Source organism: Podarcis bocagei, assembly GCF_964188305.1.
Source record: "Podarcis bocagei genome assembly, chromosome: 11".
In the NCBI taxonomy this organism is placed as follows: Eukaryota; Metazoa; Chordata; class Lepidosauria; order Squamata; family Lacertidae; genus Podarcis; species Podarcis bocagei.
The window spans coordinates 40241392-40265693 of record NC_138136.1 but is presented as its reverse complement, the minus strand read 5'-3'; the positions used below and the strand labels follow the sequence as shown (position 1 = coordinate 40265693).

The 24302-nt window shown below is 43.6% G+C and overlaps 1 protein-coding gene and 1 long non-coding RNA gene across 7 annotated transcripts in view; one reads left to right on the top strand and one right to left on the bottom strand.

The window, feature by feature from the left end:
• Positions 1-1094: 1094 nt before the first annotated feature.
• On the bottom strand, positions 1095-5929 carry LOC308597387. Its single transcript, XR_014012915.1, has 3 exons — positions 5510-5929; positions 3461-4942; positions 1095-1238 (listed from the first exon to the last, which is right to left on the bottom strand). It is a non-coding gene; the product is annotated as an uncharacterized lncRNA (long non-coding RNA).
• A 192-nt stretch (positions 5930-6121) lies between these two features.
• Positions 6122-24302, top strand: part of KIF2A (kinesin family member 2A) — a 50182-nt gene continuing 32001 nt past the window's right edge. For all 6 annotated transcript variants that reach the window (XR_014012862.1, XM_081212812.1, XM_081212809.1 and 3 more), the window contains exons 1-2: positions 6122-6318; positions 23066-23160. Coding sequence is in view for 5 of the 6 variants with exons in the window: in XM_081212812.1 (XP_081068938.1) it covers positions 6255-6318; positions 23066-23160 (159 nt within the window). In the remaining variant the exon portion in view is untranslated. The remainder of the gene's footprint in view (positions 6319-23065; positions 23161-24302) is intronic.

Sequence of the window (24302 nt, the reverse complement as noted above, 5' to 3'; positions counted from 1 at the left end):
AATGAGATGCTTAAAGGGGGATTGAGTAGGAAGGAGGGAACTGGAAGAGAGTTGAGCTGCTATTGCTGCTTCAGTGAAGTCACAATACTAGGAAACAAAAATGTCCACTTTCAGCTTTTCAGCTACCATCAAATCATCTTTTCTATTCAGTATTTGTCATTTTCCAAAATCATATCTATAGCTTATTAGTTTTTAAAGATATCGTACACATGAATAATAATGTGATAGGAATGACAGAAACTCAGTCCAGAGTGATCACCTATTATTGTTTAGTGAAAGATTGTCCAATACAAGAGGATTTGGACTTTTTCAGGTGCATAAATTATATGCAGCCTTACTGTTTTATGTGAACAAGTGTCTGAATTAGAAAAATTAGGAGACAGAAGTGGACTGGTGAATATGCACCAATTTTATTTTGGTCAATTAAGAGGAATTGCTGTTCTTAATAAGGTTAAATTGTTCAGGTGGGAGCAGGAATTAATACAAGCTGTTAGTTTTATTGAGATGATTTTACTACAATTGCTGAAAAGGGGAAGCTTAAGCACAGTTCTGGGGAAATTAGTTTTGCTCATGTGCACAAAGAAATTAACACTATTGAAGTCCTTTGGGCCAAAAGGAAAAAAGTGAAGTGGACCAATATAGCCTGGTGGACCTGCCCACATTTTAGGTCCCATAATGTTAACTAAGTGTGTATGAAAAAGTAAATTAATTCATTAACGTACTTAGATAATGCCAATGTCTTTAAAAGTTTCCTGTAAAAAAAGCAGCACACAAAGCCCGTACTTCTCAGACAGAGTACTTTAAGAGGCCATACTTGATGAGAGGATGTTTCTATTTTTTCTTAAAAGTAACTGATTTGGATTGATGTAAACAACCCTATCCAAAGCTGCTATTTGCCCCACTGGCTACCTTTAGATCAGGAAAACAGCATGGGATAAGGTCAGTGGCGTAGCGTGGGTTGTCAGCACCCGGGGCAAGGCAAGTAATTTGCGCCCCCTAACCCGTGGATTTGCGCCCCCTAACCCTAACCCCCAGATGTTGCGCCCGGTGCGGCCGGCCCCCCCTGCACCCCCCACGCTACGCCACTGGATAAGGTTAAGTCCTTCTTCTGCAGTGATGCAACCTTGACACTCCTCCAGAGGCTGCTTTTTATATAGAAAGCTCAGGGGGAGAGAGCTGGGTATTGACCCTTAAGCAGAATCTCTTGAATTCTGATCTTATACACCATCCATACTCACCTGGGGAGGAAAAAAAAGATGTAGGGTGTTCAATAAATACAAGTTGTTTTTAAAAGTATGAGTTACCTTTTAAATAGCCAATTAAAAAGTGGGAGGAAGATGCTTATATAAAGCAAAGCTACCAGCCTAACTGCCACACCAGGGCTGAGTATCAGGCCTAAATCTACATTAATCAGTGTTCTCAAACCTTCCTCCAGTATTCCCAGGAGAAATTTCATGGGAACAGACTTAAGGGGATGTACTCTTTCATGTGCTTCCCTTACTTTTCATATTATAGATCACTAAATTCATTTTTATTGCCTTTGTTCTCTGGAATACCCAAATCAAAACTAAACACTGAAGAATCCATGAGGAAAGACAGGCAAACTATTAGGTAGGTAGAGGAATGTTTACTGCTCTTGTCACCAGCTCGTTTTGACAAGGGAGTACAGTGGTACCTCTGGTTATAAACTTAATTGGTTCCAGAGGTCAATTTGTAACCGGAAACAGCTCGTAACATGAGGCTAATGGTGCTTCCCGCTGAGCGTGCGCCGCCGGAGTGCAACTTCCGCTTGCATCCCGGGGCAAAGTTCGCAACAAGGAAACGTACTTCCGGTTTAGCGGAGCACGTAACCCAAAGTGTTTGCAAAGGAGACAGTACGTAACATGAGGTACCACTGTATGGCAGATCAGACTCCTGATGGATGTCAAGGCCCACTGCTGAAGATGCTTCACATTCACACCCTTTTCTTGCCTCTAGGGATGGAAAGTGGGGGGCCAGATTCAGTACAGGGACAGAAGATCCTTCTGATCTTCAGAAGGAATTGGGTGAAGAAATACAAAGGTTCATATTCAGGATCATTTAGATGGGATTAGTTACTCTCTAAAAACCATATCACACTAAAAAATAGGGAGGTCAAAAAGGAGTGAGCAGAGGTTACTCCCCATGCTTTCAGTTAGTATGCATTATGTAGGAACTCCAATCCATGTTATTTATGTGTACAGAATCAGGCAAGTTGTTAATCCAAGGCAGTTACTGTGAATTACATGTAGTGATTTTGTACAAAGGGCACAGGATTAAGGTCTTACTGCGTTGTTTTGTGCAGTTGTGGAGATAAAACTTTGCAAGCCTAGTCAAACAGGTGTTTACACTCCACCAACACAAGCAGGTGTTTATACTCCACCAACACAACAAAGGAAGCAAATTGTGAATGTGTCGGGTAGTTAAAGCATGCTTACAGCCACTATGATAAACTGGTTTGTGTTGGATTTGGAGCTGTATTAAAATTCCTGCTTGGGCACAAAGCACACCGGATAACTGGGTGAGACACTGGATGATTTCCTCCTCTCAGTTGTTTTAAGGATAAAAGGGGTAAATACCTCGAACTACACCAAAAAAGGTGGAGTATAAACACTTGTTGCTTATGTCAGTAACTGGCAGGATGGGCTAAGCCAGTTGTGAAGAATCTTTAGATCACCAGATGTTGCTGGACTACAACTTCAAAGCTCCAGAAAACATGGCCAATGGCCAAGGGATGATGGGAGTTCAACAACATCTGGAAGGCCAAAGTTTTCCCACACTTGGGTTAAACAGTGGGGTAGGGTCTTGTCTGATGCATTACATGTGAGTAGTACCATTGCTGCTTGGGGTGTGATATGTGTAGCTATACTGGATGACAATACCAGTAATGAAACGTGAAAGCATGTTTGGTAAGCAATCCAGCTGATCGACCACAGGGACCAAGAAAGCTGCACCATGGCAGTATAGAGGTGATAAGTGTGCTGATTTTGAGGAGGAATGGGTGGATTGATTATTTATATTTCAGTGCATGTATAGGTCAACAGATCTCCCCTTCTAAAAGGTTCTCAGAGGACTTACATAGAATATCAGGTTACCTTATTAAGTTCACAAATCTTGACCCATACATATTTCCTGTTGTGAAATGACATTAGTAGGGGGCAGTTTGAAGCAAAGTAATGCTTTACCCATCCATATCACTGCCCCCGATCATCTCAGGTTCCAAAGCAACCCGATGTCTGCTGCAATTATTTTTCTCTCATGCATCATGTTGCAATTCCAAATTCAGAATAAATTTTGAACTCATGTCATTCAGTGCCAAACACAACCTCCTGTATGGTGAATCATCATAAGGATAGTGAACAATGCTAGAAGACCCCTTCCCACTGTTTAATCCACCCTGCCAGCTACTGTCTAGGCAACAAATAGTCACAAATCAGCTCACAGATTGATTTATCTAATGAGGCTCAGGTGCTTCATAAGGCAAAGCAGGATGAGGGCAACATAGGTGCTTCATCTTCCTTATTTGAATTTGGGCCTGAAAGAGCAAGGGAAAGTGTGGGCGCATTAACTGTAAGTTGTAAGCACAATTTGTAATACTGCACATCATTAGCGATTATGGGGCAGGACTGTTAAGATATCACACTTAGCTTCCAACATCCTAGCTTTAAGAACTTGATTCAACATGAGATGTCTTAAACTGCTAGGTTTTTTAAAACAACATCATTGTGATTTCTTGGGGTTTCAAAGGAAATTACATTAAAATATTCAAGTTCTGTAAAATATGAAAGTAGTTGCTTGATAATTACTATTTTTTAAAATGTATTTTAGTTCTGTTATAAATGCACTTCCATTAACAAACCCTGCAGTGAACTGCAACTTGTGGTTAAATGCAGCAGATTCAAGTGCATTTCACAGTGCTATAGCATGAACCTGCACAAAGTTGGGCCTAACAATAATTTTTTTATGCATGGCATTTCAGTTCTGAAAGTTGAAAAATAGTTGAACTGTGTGTATGTGATTGCAGGTAGTGCCCATGTGTTTTCTGGGTTTCTAAATGTGCATCAGGGCCCAAAAACATTGGCAATCCCTGTTCTCATCTTTACACCATAATGCCATGCTCTATAACAAAAGAAACAGGCACTGCACTTAGAATCCTTATGTTGTTCTTTCTGCAAATGTCGTAGAAGTGGCAAAATTCTCAATTCAAAATTTAAACTACACGTACACCATAGTTTTTGCTGGGAGTTGCCAGCATAGGGCAGGAAAATCTTAAATTTTTGAACCACTGCCCAGAACTTCCACAAACTAATGAAAGCATGCCTTCTTCGGCAAGCCTGAATAAAATACTGTACACCAGCAGTTTATCAAAATGGGAAAGAGATGTATGAGATGCCTGTATCAAAACTGGGAGTAAAAGGGGTCAAGGTGTCCATTTTAAGCACTATTTAACTTTCTGTACCTGCATAAATTATTATCGGATCAATTTTGAATCTGGCACATCCATAAACCTTATTTTGGTTGTCATCCGTCTGTGTTGGGAGACAATGGAAGGGTAAAGTCAAACTGCTGGAGAGTTACAGCACCTGCTGTGGCTACAGAAAGATACAAGAGAGTCATGTTTTATTGCAGTTGGGGCAGATGAAGGCGTCCAGTTGCGCTGATGGAGGTGTACCATGGTGTTTCTTCTTTCTGTGCTGCTCCCAGCAGGCATTTCTGCTCTGGTCACTGCTGTGATTACATGACCTGACTGTCTCCAAGTGCTGCGTTTATATACAAGGGATTTCCACATTGCCAATCTTCATGTTACATTTGCAGAGCTCTTAACCAGAGTTGGTCTGCCATTTGGCCTAGTGCTTGAAGCCAGCTCTCTGGGGATCTTGCCATCTTCCATTCTGTGGACATGACCAAGCCAGTGTAGACATAGCTGAGAAAGGAGTACGAACATGTTGTGAATGTGGGCTTGGGAGAGCGTATTTCTGCTTGAAACTCTGTCCTGCCATGTGATGCCCAAAACCTTCCTGATGTGGCACATGTGGAAGGTGTTGAGGTCATGTTCCTGATGATCTTAAGTTGCCCATGACTCACTTCCAAAAAGAGCATGCTCAACTCACAAGCCTGGTAGACCTTCATCTTGGTATTGGACCTTTGCATTGCATTCTCCCTTACCCTTTTGGAGAGGCAAGCCATTGCCGTAGCTGCCTTGCCGATACGCTTGCCTCAGGGGCAGGCAGCTGATATGCCAAGTATATATATGGCTTGGCAAGTGTCAGTTTTATAAACTCAGTGGCGTAGCGTTGGTTGTCAGCACCCGGGGCAAGGCAAGTAATTTGCGCCCCCTAACCCGTGGATTTGCGCCCCCTAACCCTAACCCCCAGATGTTGTGCCCGGTGCGGCCGGCCCCCCCTGCACCCCCCACGCTATGCCACTGTATAAACTACCATAACTTTCAGGCTTGCAATGTCAGACCCTGCATGCTTTCTTTCCTACTCACCTTATAACTCAAAGGGCACTTTTGTGCCCCTTTTTAGACTCAAGACAGTATCCTGCGCAAGGAGCTGAGCGTTGAACCGGAGTTCAAATTTCACCTCGCGGTTCAAGAGATTCACTCGCCCGCCTCGGGCAAACTGCGCACCCCCTCCTCGCCAAATGGGGCTAGTAGTAAAAGGTAAAGGGGTCATTAGGTCCAGTCGTGCTAGTAGTAGTCGGTACTAACACCACACGGAAGTTGGGCGGAGTAGGGCGGGCTTGGAAAGGGCGAAGGCAGCAGCTGTGCACGTCTGAAATGTTAGGTCGCCCAGTGTGGCTCCTGTGAGGGAGCGAAAGAGGAGCGGGCGGCAGAGCCGGGGAGCCTCTCGGCCGCGGGCGCCCCAGACGAGAACGAAACGAGCGCCGAGCGGCGGCGGCCCCCGACGTCTCCTCACGCCAAACTCGGGCAACTCGCCGCCTCCGCGGCTACTCCAGCGTCCGCCCCGCCTCCTCCCGCCCCTTCAAGCCGGTCCTGCCGTGACGCCTCCATTGTGTGCGCAGCCGCAGCGGCTCCCGGCGACTGTTGTATCCGGCCGGCGCCTTTTTCTCCTCCTCCTCCACCTCCCTTTCCCCCCTCCCCCTTCCCCGTAGAAACTGCCGCTGCCGTCGCGGGCGCCCCTTCTCCTTCTCTCTCGCCCGGCGGGGCCCCGAACAGTCTCTTCTTCTCTCTCCCTTCCCCTCCCCCCCCGCTACCGTCACTCTATGACGCGATGGCAACGGCCAACTTCGGCAAGATCCAGATAGGGATCTATGTGGAGATCAAGCGCAGCGATGGTGAGCCGGGAGGAGGGAAGGAAAGGGATGGATGGATGGAGGGATGGATGCAATGGGAAAGGAGGGAGGGAGCGCCGGCAGCCTGCTTCCTCCTGCTGCCTGGCTGCCGCCCTTCTCCTTCGGGAGGGGGGAGGGGCCGGGGCCCTTTATGCGCGCGGGGCGCGCGGAGGACACGAGCCGCCCCTCCGCCGGGGCGTGCGGAGGGTTGCGCGTGTGGGGCGGCGGCGGCGGCCGTGGGCCTGTGGCGTCGCCCGCTGTCGCTAAGGCGCTTTTTGTGTCGCCTCCTGTGATGGTGGCAGCGGTGGGGAGGGAGTGGGCTTGTGAGGGACTCGGGGCGTGAGGCTGCTGCAGTGCTGTGGGGAAGGGCGGGCGAGGAGGAGGAGGAGGAATGAAAAGGGTGTGTGTAAATATATATAAATGTGTATGTTTATAAATGCACACATATGGTGTGTGTGGGTGTGTGTGACAGGAGGCACGGGGGGGGGGGAGCCATGGGGCGGAGGGGTCAGTCTCGAGAGGTTGAGGGAGTGACAGGGGAGCGGATGGGGAGCTGGTAGGGAAGGGCGTAACCCCCGCCCCACAATGCGCGTGTGGTGGTGCAGGAAGGGGGTCGGGGTGTGTGTAGCGGGGGGGGGGGGATCGGCGCCCGCGATGGTGAGGTGGGACAGCTGCTTGGTATGTGTAGTAGCATAGGAAAGGTGAGGCTTTGGAGTGGTTTGCTCGATCGCTTGGAAGAGGAGGAGAGTGGGTCCCCCACCTTCCCCTCCACAAATGCACTGAGCAAACCTGTCATCTCCCCAACTGGAGCGTGCTTTAGAAGCACACAGATCGGTATGAGCTTTACATCAAACGGCCGGATGCAGTGACGCCAAGGGAGCTTTACCTCTCACCCCCCCATCGCCAATTATTCGACAAAAATCTTACCATGGTGTGTTAAATGAAATAGAATCACACACAGCCTTTTGACACCCGGATGTTTGTATTGCCCCCCTCCCCCCTCCCTCACAAAGAATAAGGTTCCTGTGTTGATTCAGTGTTTCCCTTTTTTGCCCTGTATTTCCTGGCAGCAGCATGTGCGATGCTTTCTATAGATGCAGATGAAGTTCGTGGGCGGGTGAAGCTTGGGAGCGATTACCCTTGGATAGTATGACTACAGCGTATTGGAAGGCTGCAAGCAGAGTGAATCGATGGGCCCATCTCTGTTGCTCAATGGATGGGGGTGATGTCGTCTGTTGCTAGCTGGCCTCGTTGATGCTGGGGTGGGGTCAGCTTGGGATTCTTCCAACAATGCTAAATAATTGGGGAGAGGAGGGAGGACATCAGGTGTTTATGTCGTAGCAGAGGTATTTAATGCTGATGTACTAAAAGGGAGAAGGAGCACATAGTATTTTTAACTGCTTTTCCTTTCAACTCTTCTAATTGCACTCTGAGGACTGTGTTTTTATTGCAGCGTTACAGCTACACATACTCATATAATGGAATTAAGTGTGAGAGGGTGTGTGAGAGATGAGGCTACTCATTATTCAGCTGTGTAATTTAAGAAAGGATAAAAATTCTTATTCCAGCTTCAGAGTGACCCAATGGGGGTGTGTGGGTTTGGGTTTTCCTCCTTGCCACAGTTGAGACAGGTGGGTGAATGAAGCAGACAGGGTAGAATAGTAGTCTAACTGAGTAGAAATATTTTCTGCATTGGAATGGAGGCATTCTGTACTTCTGATCTACAAATCCATTCTCATGATTCTAAGAAGTAAAACTCTGGCATTGCTTGCTCCAGCCAGTGGTGGAGGAAGGTGGGAGGCCCTGGATGCCATTTTCCTACTTGGAGAGATGCTTTGATATTCCAGCCTTCCTCAATGTATGTGCCTTTCAGATATTTGGACTACAGCTCCCATTAACCTCAGTCTGCTGACCTGGACTGATGGGAGTTGTAGTCTAAAATGCCAGGAATGTGCTATGTTGTGGAAGGCTTAAAATGTAGTTTTCTAGTTTACATTTAGCAATTAATTTGGTTTGGTTAGTCACCTGTCATCACGAAGTGTTTCTAAAAGTCTGTTTCAAAAGTGGTTTGACAGAATGATTGCTGTTGGAAGAAAATAACTAAAAGGCCTTGAAAACAATTCAGTGGTTCTTTAGACGAATTGAGTGTTTCCAAAACAATGAGATACTTAATATCTAAAATCCCAAGGGGTGATATTTCTGTCAGTTAAATGAAAAAGCATTGGGATTCTGTTTGTGTGAAAATTGGTAACCACATAAATTTGTTTTGATGTTTCCACTGTATCTTTCACTTTTTAAAAAATAAACAGGGAGCTCTTTTCTCCCTGGTTTTTAAAACTGCCATACTCAAATAAGACCACCTGCAAATAGCCTTGGATCTAGTCCTTTTAATTTTAAGGAGAGATTCCTGGCAGGATGGTTTTTTTGTGGATTTCTCCAAGTACAAGTGAGGTTCCATGGGTCCAAGTAAGTTTAGTATAAAATTGCAGGAATGTTGGGTAGCTTAATTGCTTTAGAGAGGGAAACAAAGGTATGTTGCTGTCAGAACTGTGACTTGAAAATTTTCCGGCATTTTTATTAATACAATTATAAAATTTAAGACTTGGTTATAGTCTGCAGTTTGTAGAATCACAGTACTTGCAGTATATAAAATATTTACAAATTTAAAACAGTTTTTGTTGTAGTTCTTGTATATCTTTTGTTTTTTAAAAAAGGAAGACTGACCAACATACAAAGCTGCATAGGGTGTAGGTGATATGAAAGTTGACTATTTAAAATTATCCCAGCAATTGTTACTCCAGTTTTGTAGGGATGGAAGGGATACTGAGGACCACCTAGTTCAACCCCCTGCAATGTAGGAACACGCAGCTGTTCTATACAGGGATCGAATACAGGGACCTGGGTACCATGCTGTAACCAACTGAGCTATCCATGTCATATATAGATGAATGGATGGGGTACTTACCGGAGACACATTGGAATATATATATATATATATATATATATATATATATATATATATATATATATATATATATATTCTGTCCCTTGCAGTTGGTGTAACTTTCCACTGTGGGCAAGACAGAAGCAACACAAGCATTTATTTCTTTAAATGATTTGTATGCTGCCCTTCAGTTCATGAAATTGTCAGGGTGGCTAGCAATTCCAAGTAAAATACTGTTAAAGAAAAACAACACATAAAATTAAGTTAGTACAAAAATGAAAAACATAACAGTATAAAATCAGTCTGTTAACCCCATCTTAAGTGACATACCTGAAGGCCTAGGCATATTGGAATGTATTTTACCAGGTGTCAAAAGAGCATCATGTTTGGTGCTAAGTGAACCTTCTTGAGGAGGACAATTCTACTTGTGGACACAACACCACAACTGTAAAGCTCTTCTCTCCAGTTAGCACCCATCTAATATGAAGGTGATAAGACTATGAGGAGTGGTTCTGAAAGAATTTCTGTATAATATTCAGGCACTTGCATGTGGGAAGAGATGTTCTCTACCACTGGCCAGTTTCTCTTGATGCCTCCATGTGATCATGTATGTTTCTAAACACTACTTGTTTCATTATAAATATGCAGTTTGCCATTCATTTTCAACTGAAGTGGGTGGGTAGGCAAGTGTTTCCCACCACCTCCTGGAAGCCGCTGAAAGAGCATTTTGTACCTTAGGGAATACAGAGCAATCACTTGTTGTTTCCCATCGTCTGGTGTACGGACAAGACAGAAGGAAAGTTTGGTCAAACAATATGTTACATGCAGATGTGTGTGTAATCCTTGGCTCAGCACTTGGCTGGGGGAAGAGTCTAGGGGATATTCTATTTGTATAAAATTTTTGCTGAAGCCCCAAGCCAAGAAACCTGGGACTCCCAATTGAATGGCTGAGTAGCAGCCCTCCCACAAGGCACACCCACTCCTAAGGTATGTGCAAGAAATGGTGTCCTGTAACTAACAACAGTGGATCAACAAGAGGTTAACAATGTGGTAAGCAGTACACAAATCGATTTTAGTCTAAAATGTCCTACTTTCTTCCAAAGGAAGTCTTACGCCCTTCCAGTTAGTTTAGGGTGCAGTGCAAGCAGCAACTCTCAACTGGTGGCACCAGAGGATGGTTTCTGTGCCTTTGCAACTCCATGCTGATAGGAATTGCTTCTCTTAGGTGGATTTCTGAAACAGTGATTTCAGACAGTAGTATTATAGCAAGCAAAGCTCAGCGATCCCTAATTGAAACATTATACTGTATGGGAGACCAATTTTCTCCTCTTCATAAAGAGAAATGTATCTTTCTCACCAGGTCTGTGACCGCTACTCTCTAGAGGCCATTTTCTGTTGGGTGAACTAGCACCTGCACAAGTGATCTAGGCAGCTCTGGCCAACATACAAATGAATGTGGCATGCTGGGTTGAACACTTATGTTTTCTCTGCACTTTCTGCTTCCGCTTGGTGTTACCTTCTCTACAGCTTAAAATGTGTTATGTTATCTCATGGTTCTTTTTCACAGGCAAAGCTACTTACAGAGCGTTGCTTGGAATCGCGAGCACAGGGATACACAACCCCCTATTTCCTGATTCCAAATTGCCCCTACAACTGGTTTTCTGTTTCTTCCAGTGTTCCACTTGAATGTTTGCCTATATTTGAAACTCTGAAGGGAAAAATAAAAGAGAATTTGGAATAAATAAATGATGAACAGGGAAAGGGTTACGCACCAACAAAGCCACAGTTTTGATTACTCTCTGTTTCGAAAGAGGTCATGGTAATGCGGCATATATCTGGGTGTAATATCTAGTTTGTCCTGAGGGAGGGAGAAAGCCAGGAGCAAAAATGACATAGGGTTTGTTTCCTGTCCTCCTCCATCTCTTGACTTGGGGATTCCTCAACTTCAGTTGGATACCTGGACACGTGGGCATTAATTAGCAAAATAATTTGCTGATCAGGCTGCCAGGACAGCAACTCACATTACTTTCATGAAAAAAGATCATCAGTAATTTATCTCAATCTTTTAAGTTCCTGGAAGACAAGTGGCAAGACCAGTATTTTAGATTGTGGTTAAATATGCAATTTCAGAACTGAAGGAATAAAGTTAGTCTGCCTCAGATAATTGGCCATGCCGTCTATTCCCACCAGTATTGAAAGAGGCGCTGCCCACATTGGCATGCTGGTGTCCATGATTCTCAAGTGCATGACAGGCCTTTCTGTGCACCCAGTTACAATACTTAGCTTCAATTCTGGGTTGATCTGTCAGCTTTATCTGCTCCTGTACTCCTTGGAAGGCAAGGCTGTCTGAGGGGCAGAGGGAAGTCAGTGACAAAATAATTCTTTTCTATTTGCAACTGTGTGGTGTAATATGACCTAACTTCCACTGTGCCATGAACTTCAGTATTCTTGTCTTCTACTTCCTGGTTAGCCAGCTACTACCTTAGTCATCCAGAGCAGCTGTGTTTGTTAGTGCCTTATGTGTAACACCCCATTGTTTCCTGCTGCTGTGCAGTGCTAGGTAATTAGCAGCAAGAAAAATCACCAGCAAACATGCCAGGGTCTGGATTTATAGACAAGCAAGAATACTTCATACATGACGAGGAATATTTAATTTAATGGGACAAGGTAGCTATGACTATGGTGAGTTCTATTAACTTCAATGAAAACCGGACATCTGTATAGATGCTCTGTTGATATATGCTGAAAACGGATCCCGTCAAAGTGCCATTTAGTTTTTGCACTTATTGTGTAATACATATCTAAGGTCAGAAATGCCTTTTACATCAAGAATTGTAGTATGCACACTGTGGTTTATTTGTTGACATTAGACCCCATTACTTCCATTTTTTATGTCCACTCCCATTTTGAAAGTTTAGCCTTTTACTTAAGAAAAAAAACTTTTATACTTTGTAGAAATGCCTGATTATATAAAAGCTGCTAGAACTGCATCAACATTATCTTTGGGTGCGTGGGGGGTGGAATGGACGTTTAGCCCATTTAGTTCAGTAGTGCTTACTTCTTGGGAGGTGTGTATAGACTGGCAGCTGCAGCGGGTAGAAGAGAACTGAGGTATTGAAAACTTGTTAAACTTAGACTGCAATCCTGTGCCATTTACCTGGGAGTAAGTCCTATTGAACTCAGTGGAGTTTGCTTTGTAGTAGTCCTGTAAAGGACTGTATTGTAATTCTGCAATTTTAGCAAGTCATGAAAAGATGTGGACATGAATTACAGTAATGCACTTCTGAGACCTAGCCACCTGAAAAAGCTAATTCAAGGTTCAGCTGCCTCATCTTCAGCTACATGGGCCTCTAGTAGCAGGGCTTCCCTACCTGAGACTCTGAAGAGCCTCTGCTAATCCTTGTACATAATACTGGCAAGATTGACCTGTGCTCTGACTCGGTTTAGCATTAGGCCATTTCATACATTTATATGATGAGTAAGCATTGTCCCAGAGCAATTAGATGAGTTGGCATGTGGCTATTAGCTTTTTAAGGATAGAATATTGCCTCCCATGCTGTTTAACTTTCCATTCTTGAAAGGGAGAAAGTAAGAACCCTACACCTTGTTTCCACAATACTCTTAAGCTCAAAGGAAGAAACAAGTTCTAAGGCTTGAATGGTACTGTTCACTTTTCCAGCTTTAGTTCATGAGCTTTCATTCTAGAAGGGGGAATCCAACCTGCAGTCTGATACAGCCAAGTGTAGGGCAATATTAGTGCTATGTTCTCTAGACTGAGGGCACAAGGAGAAGGGGACGACAGAGAACGAGATGGTTGGACAGTGTTCTCGAAGCTACTAATATGAGTTTGATCAAACTGCAGGAGGCAGTGGAAGACAGGAGTGCCTGGCGTGCTCTGGTCCATGGGGTCACGAAGAGTCGGACATGACTAAACAACAACAAATGTTCTCTAGAAATTGAGGCTGGACGGAGCGGGGGCACAGAAAAGGAAATTGGGAAGTTAAGTTATGAATAATAGCAAACTTAAAGGTAAAGGGACCCCTGACCGTTAGGTCCAGTCGTGAACGACTCTGGGGTTGTGGCGCTCATCTCGCTTTATTGGCTGAGGGAGCCGGCGTACAACTTCCAGATCATGTGGTCAGCATGACTAAGCCGCTTCTGGTGAACCAGAGCAGCGCACGGAAACGCTGTTTATCTTCCCACCAGAGCGGTACTTATTTATCTACTTGCACTTTGACATGCTTTTGAACTGCTAGGTTGGCAGGAGTAGGGACCGAGCAACGGGAGCTCACCCCGTCACGGGGATTCGAACCACCAACTTTCTGATCGGCAAGTCCTAGGCTCAATGGTTTATACCACAGCGCCACCCGCAAATAGCAAACTTAAGTGCTAACTAACCACTAAAGTTTTATTTGTAATGCTGCACTTAGACTTTCTGTTTGCTGCTGTTCTACAGCTTAGTGTTTGGGGCATAGATTTTACATTTAATGAGCAATGGAAGGAATAGATCACCATGCAGATATGTAATTAATGCAATTAGATTGAAGTGCAATATTATGACTCAAGCTTTAGACTAGTTTTTTTTACTTCATGTCTTTGGTGTCTGAATCATACAATGTGTAATATTATAAAGTAAAACTAGAGCAGGCTTTGTGGTTATAATAAATAATCATGGATTGTGTAGCTTGAGGTGAGGAGCAAAAGTGTAAGAGAAACAAGTCAAAAGATTTACATCTTAGCAGGGTGGGGATAAGGATATTTCACAGACATTGTCAGTGTCTTGCGTAGTGAGAAGTGTGCCTCCATTTCTGGTAATCTTTCAGTCATGTACATTTTCCATATTTTCCTTTTATGGGAGATGCTGTAGAAAGAAGACACATCTCTCTGACACTTTAAGTCACGTTGCAACCCCTGAATTGGGCATTGAAGAAGTCATAGGAACAATTTTTGTGAGCTTGTTTGCAGCCTTGATAACCTGCAGTTTGGGTGTCTTTGTGATTCTTCAGAAGATTGCCTTCACTCTAAACTAGTTTTGTTCACTTTTGGTGAAGTTGGCTTATAGCCAAATCTCATTGGCTGTGAGGCATCACTGTTGCTAGAAAGAGGAACTATTTTCATACACAAAATCTTGCCAGTGCTGCAGTTCATGAGGCTGTGAATGTTGGTGAACCAGCACAATGAAGTAAGCATTTGGCTGGGGGGGGGTGACGGGGTTAGAAGCTATTTGGGGGACCTTGGAGGTCTCCTCACATTAAAAAAGCTCAGTGGGAAACATGCATTCCTACAAATATGTGGAGTGTCAACAGGAAGAATGGAAAAGAACTGCTCATGTAGGAGAGATAAGGATAACAAAATGTGAAGGTAGGGAATTGCAGGAAGAATAGACCAGATTATAAGGAGATATTCTGGTTTTTTTAAAAAAAGCATCCAAGTGTATGAAGGCAGACTTTTGCAACCTTTTTACTGGAGTATAGACAAAAATAGACTGGTTAAATATTTAGGATTCACACTGAATCATTTTTGAATATAATGGGTAGCATGCCAACCTTTCACTAATTGGTTTGCTTGAAGGCTTTGCAATGCAGTTTGTGTTATTATATAGTCTCTTATTTAACTTTGGTGAAAAATCCATTTGGAAATGGTTTGAAATCTGTAGTACCAGAATCAGGTATTAAAACTTCATCAGATCTTTAAAGCCCAGGATAATAGGAATGTCTTCACCTGTGTCTATAACAGTAATCTGTAGCAGTGTTGCTGGTTGTCCACCAAGTTGGGGAGCTTCATTTGACAGCAGCACAAAACCAAACCCACCCCTGTAGAATTTCTTCCAGAAGATTTTCAAGAGGCACCTTCTATATTAACCACCAAATGTTTGCTGAAAACTTCTCTTTGTCACCAAGCTTATGCAGACAATTAAGAAAAACATTTTCTGTAATACCGTATTTTTCGCCCCATAAGACGCACCGGCCCATAAGACGCACCTAGATTTTTGGGGGGGGGGAAATAAAGGGAAAAAAATTTATTTCCCCCCCCCAGGTGCGCTGCGCTACACCAGGAGCTTGGGGCGTGCGGAGCTCAGCGCACCCCAAGCTTCTGCGTGCCGGCAAGGTCTCCGCTAGCGTGGGAGAGCCGGGCGCCTCTCCCAGGGCTAGCGGACCCCTGCGCTAATCCAGAAGCTTGGGGCGAGCTGAGGTCTGCATAAGCTTGGTGACAAAGAGAAGTTTTCAGCAAACATTTGGTGGTTAATATAGAAGGTGCCTCTTGAAAATCTTCTGGAAGAAATTCTACAGGGGTGGGTTTGGTTTTGTGCTGCTGTCAAATGAAGCTCCCCAACTTGGTGGACAACCAGCAACACTGCTACAGATTACTGTTATAGACACAGGTGAAGACATTCCTATTATCCTGGGCTTTAAAGATCTTCTAGGTGCGCGCAAGCAGTCCGCTGCCGCCCCAAGCCTCGCGCACCCGGCAGGAGGTCCCACCGGGTGCGCGAGGCTTGGGGCGGCAGCGGACTGCTTGCGCGCACCTAGAAGCTTGGGGCGTGCTGAGCTCAGTGCGCCCCAAGCTTCTAGGTGCGCGCAAGCAGTCCGCTAGCCTTGGGAGAGCCGCGGGGCTCTCCCAGGGCTAGCGGATCGCTGCGCTACACCAGGAGCTTGGGGCGTGCTGAGCTCAGCGCGCCCCAAGCTTCTAGGTGCGCGCAAGCAGTTCGCTGCCGCCCCAAGCCTCGCGCACCCGGTGGGACCTCCTGCCGGGTGCGCGAGGCTTGCAGACACTCGCCCGAAGCAGGGGGAGCCCTCCTGAGGGCTCCCCGTGCTTCGGGCGACAGGCTGCCGCCCCAAGCCTCGCGCACCCGGTGGGACCTCCTGCCGGGCGCGCAAGGCTTGCAGGCATTCGCCCCATAAGACGCACCCCGATTTCCCCTTCGTTTTTGGAGGGGGAAAAGTGCGTCTTATGGGGCGAAAAATACGGTAGTTGACTGGGGATCTGTTTTAATTTTTATGTGGTTTTTATTGCAATGCAATTGTTGGTAAATCGTTGTTTTTTTTAAATATAAAATTGCGGCATATAATTTTTTAAAAATAGTTGAAGCTCTTTAAAATGAGAACAATTTAAAGGTGATATAATCTATCTGTATCAATAATGTAACACTGAGCAGACTGCATTGCTCCTTTTCTCGTGCATCTTTGTGTAGTATTTTGATATCTTGACTTGAAAAAACCCTTGTCAACTTTGTTGATAGCCATGAACTGAATGCCCTTACTATAAGACACTAAATCATATATGTAATCTCACTTAAATGAATACAGGCAGTGACCATTTCGCACAAGGGTTTCATTCCCAGCCCCTGCGTGTGTCACGGAGTGTGCATAAGTTTGCCCTTCCCTGTTATGCCCCCATTTTGCCCTCTTCTGCGTCCAAAAGGACCTGTGCGTAAGTGATTGCACATCAATTGGACACATGCTTAAAATGGTTGTCACCTGTATTCACTTTTTTACAAGGAACTGTCCAATTTATGCATCTTTATGGAACTAGAATAGCTGTGATTCCAGTTGAGCTATCTGGGTGAGAGCTTATTTGAGGCTCTTGTTTACTTTTTAAAAATCACATTTTTGTCTTGCCTTTCCTCTAAGGGTCAACTTTACATTTTTGCAACCTTATGGTGTAGGTTTGGTTGGAAAAAAACCAAGTAGGCCAAGATGACACAGCGAGGTTCTTGGGTGAGTGGGAATCTGAACTCTCTGTTTGTACATGCCACTAAATCAAACCATGGCTTAGTGCAAATAAGGAAATGTGTGAATTCTTGTTGTGAAGCTCATGACCTCTGTGCTCCTCCCCCAGTCCTGTTGCTGTCATGCCACCAAGGGTTAAACCATAATTTGGCGCTGCTCTAGGAACCCACTTGTTTGTGCCAGACTATAGTTTGTGGTTCGAGGACCCGACCCCCGCGATGCGAAATGAATACACAAGGACACATGATATAAGGTTAATGGGCATGAAAAGGCCACAACTTTATTGGTTACAGCAGTGAAAAGGTATTGGCTTAGGCATTGGATCTCACAAACAAGTGGGTTTATTCACCAGTAGGTGGAGCCTGTTGATGCTAATCCAACTATAGGCTCCCCCCCTGATGTCACCGAGGGTCGTGCTATGGCCTCCCGCCAAGCAGGCATCGGACAGAACACACGACCGCCAGATTCCTTTAACGGAATACCCAAAAATTGAAGGCATAGGCGATGGCCACACCTAGCCCTTTGAGACACCACAACACATTATTCCAATGCCTAACCTACCCACCAATACCACAAAAGTTGTGACGATTGCTACGAGGTAGGCGAAAAAAACCAAAAAGCCTAATGCCAAATGGAAAAAATTCCTACCAGGCCCCCTAGACAACCAGGGCGACCAACCTAAGGTCCATAGCAAGGCCAATGACCTAAGCCCTAACTCTAAGGGAGTGAAGGGTGGGTGACTTGCGACTCGCGACGGTGAAGAATGAGGCCGGGGAGAGGCTGGCGCCGCAGCAAAAGGCTGCTGAACACGCCCCCTCTGAGGCACCTGGTTGGAAGCTTCCAGAGGGGCGTGGGCGCCAGCCAGGTGAGGTGGAGGCAGGGGGCTACACCCCCTGCTAGGGACAGTGCTCGGGCTCCCGCCCACAACCACTCCCCTCTCTTCCAGGGAGGAGAGTCTTTGTCTTCATGTTACATACAAAGAAGAGAAGAAGAGTTTGGATTTGATATCCCGCCTTTCACTCCCTTTAAGGAGTCTCAAAGCGGCTAACATTCTCCTTTCCCTTCCTCCCCCACAACAAACACTCTGTGAGGTGAGTGGGGCTGAGAGACTTCAGAGAAGTGTGACTGGCCCAAGGTCACCCAGCAGCTGCATGTGGAGGAGCGGAGACGCGAACCCGGTTCCCCAGATTACGAGACTACCACTCTTAACCACTACACCAAACTGGCTCTCACACAAACCTGGTCAGTGTATACTCTAACCATCTCAAGGTGGAAAGCATGATTTTTCTTCAACGGTTGTCACTCCTTCATGCAGTTGCAACTGTGTTTCTGGAAAGAAGTATTGGGAATGGTGTTAGTCTACCCTGTCCTATTTGTTGCATGCATTGCTACTACTGAGGGTAGCATATTACTGAGAGTAACAATTCTGCAAGTCTTTTGCCATTGACTCTTCTCTACTTGTGATTTCATAACTGCATTGCCAATGTGATGGTTGGTAGGGCTAGTTGACTAGGATGCTGATGCATTGGTCAAGTTTATTAATAGAAACTTAATTTTGTATCAAATTGCATATGGATTCCACCTAGTACAAGGTGCCAGATAGCCAGGACAGTTAAGATAGCCAGGACAGTTAAGTGACCAAGACTGCTTTTGAAATAGACAATGTAGGGATTGACGTAGGAAATGTCCCAAAGGTGGCCTTTGGCATGGTATCTTTCTATTTTGTAGGGCTGCCCATGGAAGTTGATGCGAGTGATCTCCTAGATTGCTCTTTTTTGACACAACATTTCTGAATTATCAGGTTGGGGGATGGTTTATCAGATCCCAAGGTATTAATCTCTCTGTGTCATAAGGTACATCTTAATCCCCTCTGCTGTTGGAACCGTTGAGGGATATTGTTTGAAGGTTGAAAGTGAGATACCATCAACATGCTGAGGACACACACTGCTTTATTTTTTGTTGCGTTAGTCTAGGTAGAATACTTTCTGGTTTTGTCCAGTCTAGCTACAGAAGATTTATTTTTGCTTATTGGGAAACCGTGGTACCTCGGGTTACAAACCTAATTCATTCTGGAGGTCTGTTCTTAACCTGAAACCGTTCTTAACCTGGGGCGCGCTTTCACTAATGGGGCCTCCTGTTGCCGCACATTTTCCATTCTCATATTGGGGCAAAGTTCGCAACCCGGAGCAACTACTTCTGGGTTAGCGGAGTTTGTAACCTGAAGCATTTCTAACCTGAAGCGTTTGTAACCCGAGGTACCACTGTAGTAATATGCTTCATATACTGTAACATGGGGACCTGAATTTATTTTGTTCTTCTGAAGAATCTGTTACATAGCTACTGTATCAAGTGGATTCATAATCATTTTCCTAATTGCCTTTAATTATATAAATAATATTTCAAATAACAAACATCCTAAGATGTAGCTGATGTTGAAGCTTTTCTCAGGAGATTAATTTGACTCCTGCTCACTAGTATTTGAAATGGAATAATTCATATGTTTGGCAAGCTTAATGTGGCCCTAACTGATTGTTTATTACATTCTTATAAAAAGAATATATATGTGTGAATTTAGAACAAAAAGCCCTTTAGAGCTAGGGCAGTCTATATCAGCAGGTAACAGAGATATATCCTCTCATAGATTGTCATTAGTTAACATATTCATTTATTTTCAAACGTTTGTCAGTTCCTGAATTCTGTGAGTTCAGTTCTGTGAGTATTGTATAGTAGCCATAGAACTGCAGAAGGCTTAACCTTGGGAGGTGGGCAGTTTGTTCATTTTATGAAGAAACATACTTTGGGGAATCTACCGTCTTCGTGGTTGTGACACATCATATTTGAACAGGAACAGAAAAGCATTATGGTTACCTGCTAGTTTGACCAATACATCATAGGTTTTTAAATTTTCACAAGATGAAGTGGAGAGGGGAAAGGTCAGACATAATTCCTGTAATCCAGCCAAGGAAAGTTGTGTGCAGAAGCAAGCTTACATGTGAACAACCAACATGGATGCAGGTATCCATTTGTATTCATATAGGCAGTACTCTTGTTCCAGTTGAACTGGCTACTTGTATATTTTTATGATTGTGGGAATGTGCATCACAATCCAGAACAACTGCCTGTTGGGCAAGACTTGTATGCGACAAGAGCTAGATTGCAACCATAGTTCTGTGAAATTCCATTAGGTCAAGAAGTATGTATAGTCAGAATGTTAGACAACACCATTCTTGGTTAGTTTTTAAGGTTCTGGTTCATTCTTAATTTTTCTGTCCCTACAGGTGTAAGTTTGTTCTTAGGGTTCTGTCCATACCCTTACCCCCCTCCGCCTCTGCTGCCCTAATTCTTAACCAGAAGTGGTTCCCATCAAATCCCCACACCATTCTTAAAAGTTTATTGAGTTCCAAAAACAGTTCTGGTATTTGGAAAGTTGCTGCCACATGCATGGTATTTTTCTCTGGATGTCTTTAACCAGCTGTTCATTCTCAGATTCTCAAACTGCATTTTGAGCTCAACAGAGTTTTACAAGTATTTTGAATGGTATCTTGGGCATCAAATGAAATTTTACAAAAGAGGAAGAAAAGTTTGTGTGAGAGTTTAGCATACACAGGTTATCTCAATGTCCTATTGGATTGTGTATGCCTCCACCTCTCCTCTCCTCTAGGCTATCAGGTTTGGCCAGAAGCAATAACTGGGTATTTTCTTGGATCCATTTCTTTTGCACATATTCTTACCTTTGCTTCCAGGTAGGCAAATTTAGCTTTATAGCTATGGTATTCAGGAACACATCACATCTTTTTGGATGCGTTGCTTCTCTCATGGCAGAAATAATTATAATATAAGAAAGTTGTCATTTTAATCTTAAAGCATGTGTCTTAAATCCTTTTTCTGTCCCTTCCATGCTTTTTTGTATCCCAAACCAGGTCACTGTCAGGAAAGAGATGCTCCCCACTGTTTAAGCATGGTGTGCTAAATTCTATCATTCTGTTAATTGGCAGAAGATAACTTCATCTCTGGCTAGAATTGATTTGAGCAGTTGAAGAAGCTGCATTAATTAGTTCCACTTTAGTACAGAAGAGCACAAGCCATTTTGTTCAAATATATACTCAAATGGATGCTGTTGAGAGAGAGAGAGAGAGGCAGAAAATGGAATTGAAACTGGGAAGAGAAAAGTAGGTCCCAAGATGTGTGGGGAAGCACTGAAGGAATGAGAGACCTGTGTACGTTGTGAATAGGCGATTAATAGGGTGTTGCCTTCAGGTGCTGTGTCATCTAAAGGCTGGGTGTGATCAGTCAGTACCTGACATAGGAAAGGGAAATAAATTGCCAACATTGTTTTTTGTATGCAAACTATAACAATTATTCTGTAATAGAAACTGAATGGCAGAGTTTATTCATTTAGTAAGGTAGAGCGATACATTTAGAAAGGTGCACACTACCATGTGCAATCTGTTGTACATAGGCAAAATAATTATAAGATTTTTTTTTAATTGCTGCATGTGGTTAAATACCCTGACACCCATTTTTTCTGAGTGATTAGGTGGTTCAGAATTTATTTATGTATCATTTAGTATCAAAAGAGAAATTTTATGACATTCCTCTCTAGATTTTCTCCTATCTTTTTCAAACTTCAAACGCTGAAAGCAGGACCAAGTGCTCAGGTGTGCTTGGATAGGTTTGCAAATTGTCACCTGCATAGTTGCCATTGGTGAGTAAGATCCTCCTTCAAACAAACAGGCAACAAAGCTTTTGTAAACTGGAAAAGTTTTTCCTTCTCTCTTTTAGGTCATTCGTATCACGTTGCAAATGATTAGCATAGGTATATGAAGGAGTTCCATGGGCTTATTTGTAAGGCTGCCCTTATGGGCAGTGATCCAAAGGGAGGGAAATGTGTCTTCAGCCAGAGTGTTCTTTGTAGTTTCACAGCTGCAATTTCTATAGCTCGATACTTTAAAAACTGGTCAGCAGCTCACCTCATCACCTGTGGAAGTTACAGTGGTACCTTGATTTTCAAACGGCTTAGTTGTCGAACAAATCGGCTCCAGAACGCCGCAAATCCGGAAGCAAGTATTCCATTTTGCGAACGTTTTTCGGAAGCTGAACATCCGATACGGCTTCCGCTTGAGTGCAGCCAATCGGAAGCTGCGCCTTGGTTTTTGAATGGTTTTGGGAGTTGAACAGACTCCTGGAACAGATTAAGTTCGAGAACCAAGGTACCACTGTACAACAACATGCAATTGTGCACCTTCCCTGATAATGCCCTGATAAATGGAACCTTCCAGGTCCCATCACTGGTCTGCCAGTTGATGAAGACCTGGCTTTTTAACAAGACCTTCAATTAATTGAGTTATTTAGCACTGGCTTAGTTTTATGTTTATTTTGTCCTGCTGGAATCGTTAAATCTGTTGGGTATTGTTATGGCACTATTTTAACTGTGTGTGGGGAGATTACGGTAGCTGCCTTGAGTCTCTTCAGAGAATAAGTTGGGATATAACTTTTAAAAATTAATCTTCACATAATTGTCTCTGGCATTGCTATGAAAACTCATTTATTGCACATTTCTGTGCATATATTGGAGTATATGGGTGTTGCTCCAGAGTAGCGAATGTGGTACCCCCAGTATGTTATTGACTTCAGTTCCCATCAGCCCTAACCAACATGGTCAGTGGTCCAGGATGATGAAGCGAGCAACATATCAAGGGCACCATGTTGCATACTCCTTCTGCAGCTTCTGATGTAAGTTCTGAGTGTCATTTGACATTCTGAGATTGATTGATAGCAGTGTTTGAGGAAAAATAAAGGGGAATATAAGCCATACTGAAAATTTTTTTAATAAGTATTTTATTAGAAATGCAATTCAGGCTGAAGGCCTGCATGCATTGACCAGGTAGTAAGTGTCACTGAAAACAATGGAATTATGGAGTAGATATGTGATTGCATGTCAGTGATATAGAAATAAGTGTGATGCATTTTTTAAAAATAATGAATTCCTTTGCAAATGAAATAATAGAGATGGAATAAAGCCGTTTTGATGGAAATTCTATAAATTGTTGAAGGAGTACTTATATTTCCATTCCAGGCCGAATACATGAAGCTATGGTGACATCTTTAAATGAAGATAACGAAAGTGTTACTGTTGAGTGGATTGAAAATGGTGATACTAAAGGAAAAGAGGTACAATATAATCATATTGACTATTAAAAAAGTTACATTTGTTCTCAGTTGATCTTGGTTCAAAATTGGCCGAGTGTATAATATAATGGACCATAGGCATTCAGAATGAAATATAAATCTCTGTGACTGTTTTGAAGATGTACTGGTGAAGTGAAGGCCAACAGAATAGGCTGTATGATGACATCTGAAAATAACTATTAAATGCTTGATTCATATAGATCTGGTTCACACGTCACATTAAACCATAGTTAAAAGAAATGTGAACGTGCAGTGTGCTAATGCATGCTGCTGAAATTACAAGCACTTTGTTCTTCCCTTCCTCATCCTGGCATCAAACAAACTATGAGTCTGGGTTCAGATGTAATGACAAGCAAGACTATAGCTTGTTCTCCAGCAGGGTGGAGGCAGCAGGAGTGGGGGAGGAAAAAAGTGCCTGTTATATAGTAGCTTCTCCCCCATTCAGCTGTGCTTTTTGCATGCAACACAAAGGAGAAATAGAGTTAAAATGCTGCCATCAGCATAAAACAGAAGTAGTATCTTGGTATATAAAACTAAACCAGTTGTTGCTATGGTTGCTTGAGATATGTGTTTACACAAATCTGAAACCTATGTTCAGGGACTGACCCCTCTGGAACATGAAAAACTAATGTTTGGGGCTGATCTCATCCCTCTGTGGCCCTGACTGTGTTTTTCTGGAGAACAGGCTGCCTGTCTGTCTAAGACAGCTAGCTCAGAAATTAGCACATTTCTGGGAAAACTGGCAGAAGGAGAAGGCTGGAGTGGGGCAGGGGGAGAGAAAATTAAACCCATTCCTCTTTAAAATACAGGAAGGAGGAGGCAAGGATTGCTGAGTGAGGTGGGGATGCAAAGATGGCTACCCAAAACTGAAAGTTCTAGGTATAAGGCTGAGCTTACCCTAGCAAGGGCCTCTCTGGAAATTGCACTGCTTTTAGAAGTCTCTGTCACATCGTGTGTGTGTGTGGTTTTTTTTTTTAAAAAAAGCTAATAAGAGTGGAGTGGTACCTGGAAGGTACATAAATAAGAGATGAATTAACTTTTCTTTTTGGCAAAGGAGTTTGTGTGCTGAATTCTAGAGTGTGTTGCAGTACTGAGAAATTCAGGACTGTTATCAGTCAGTTGTT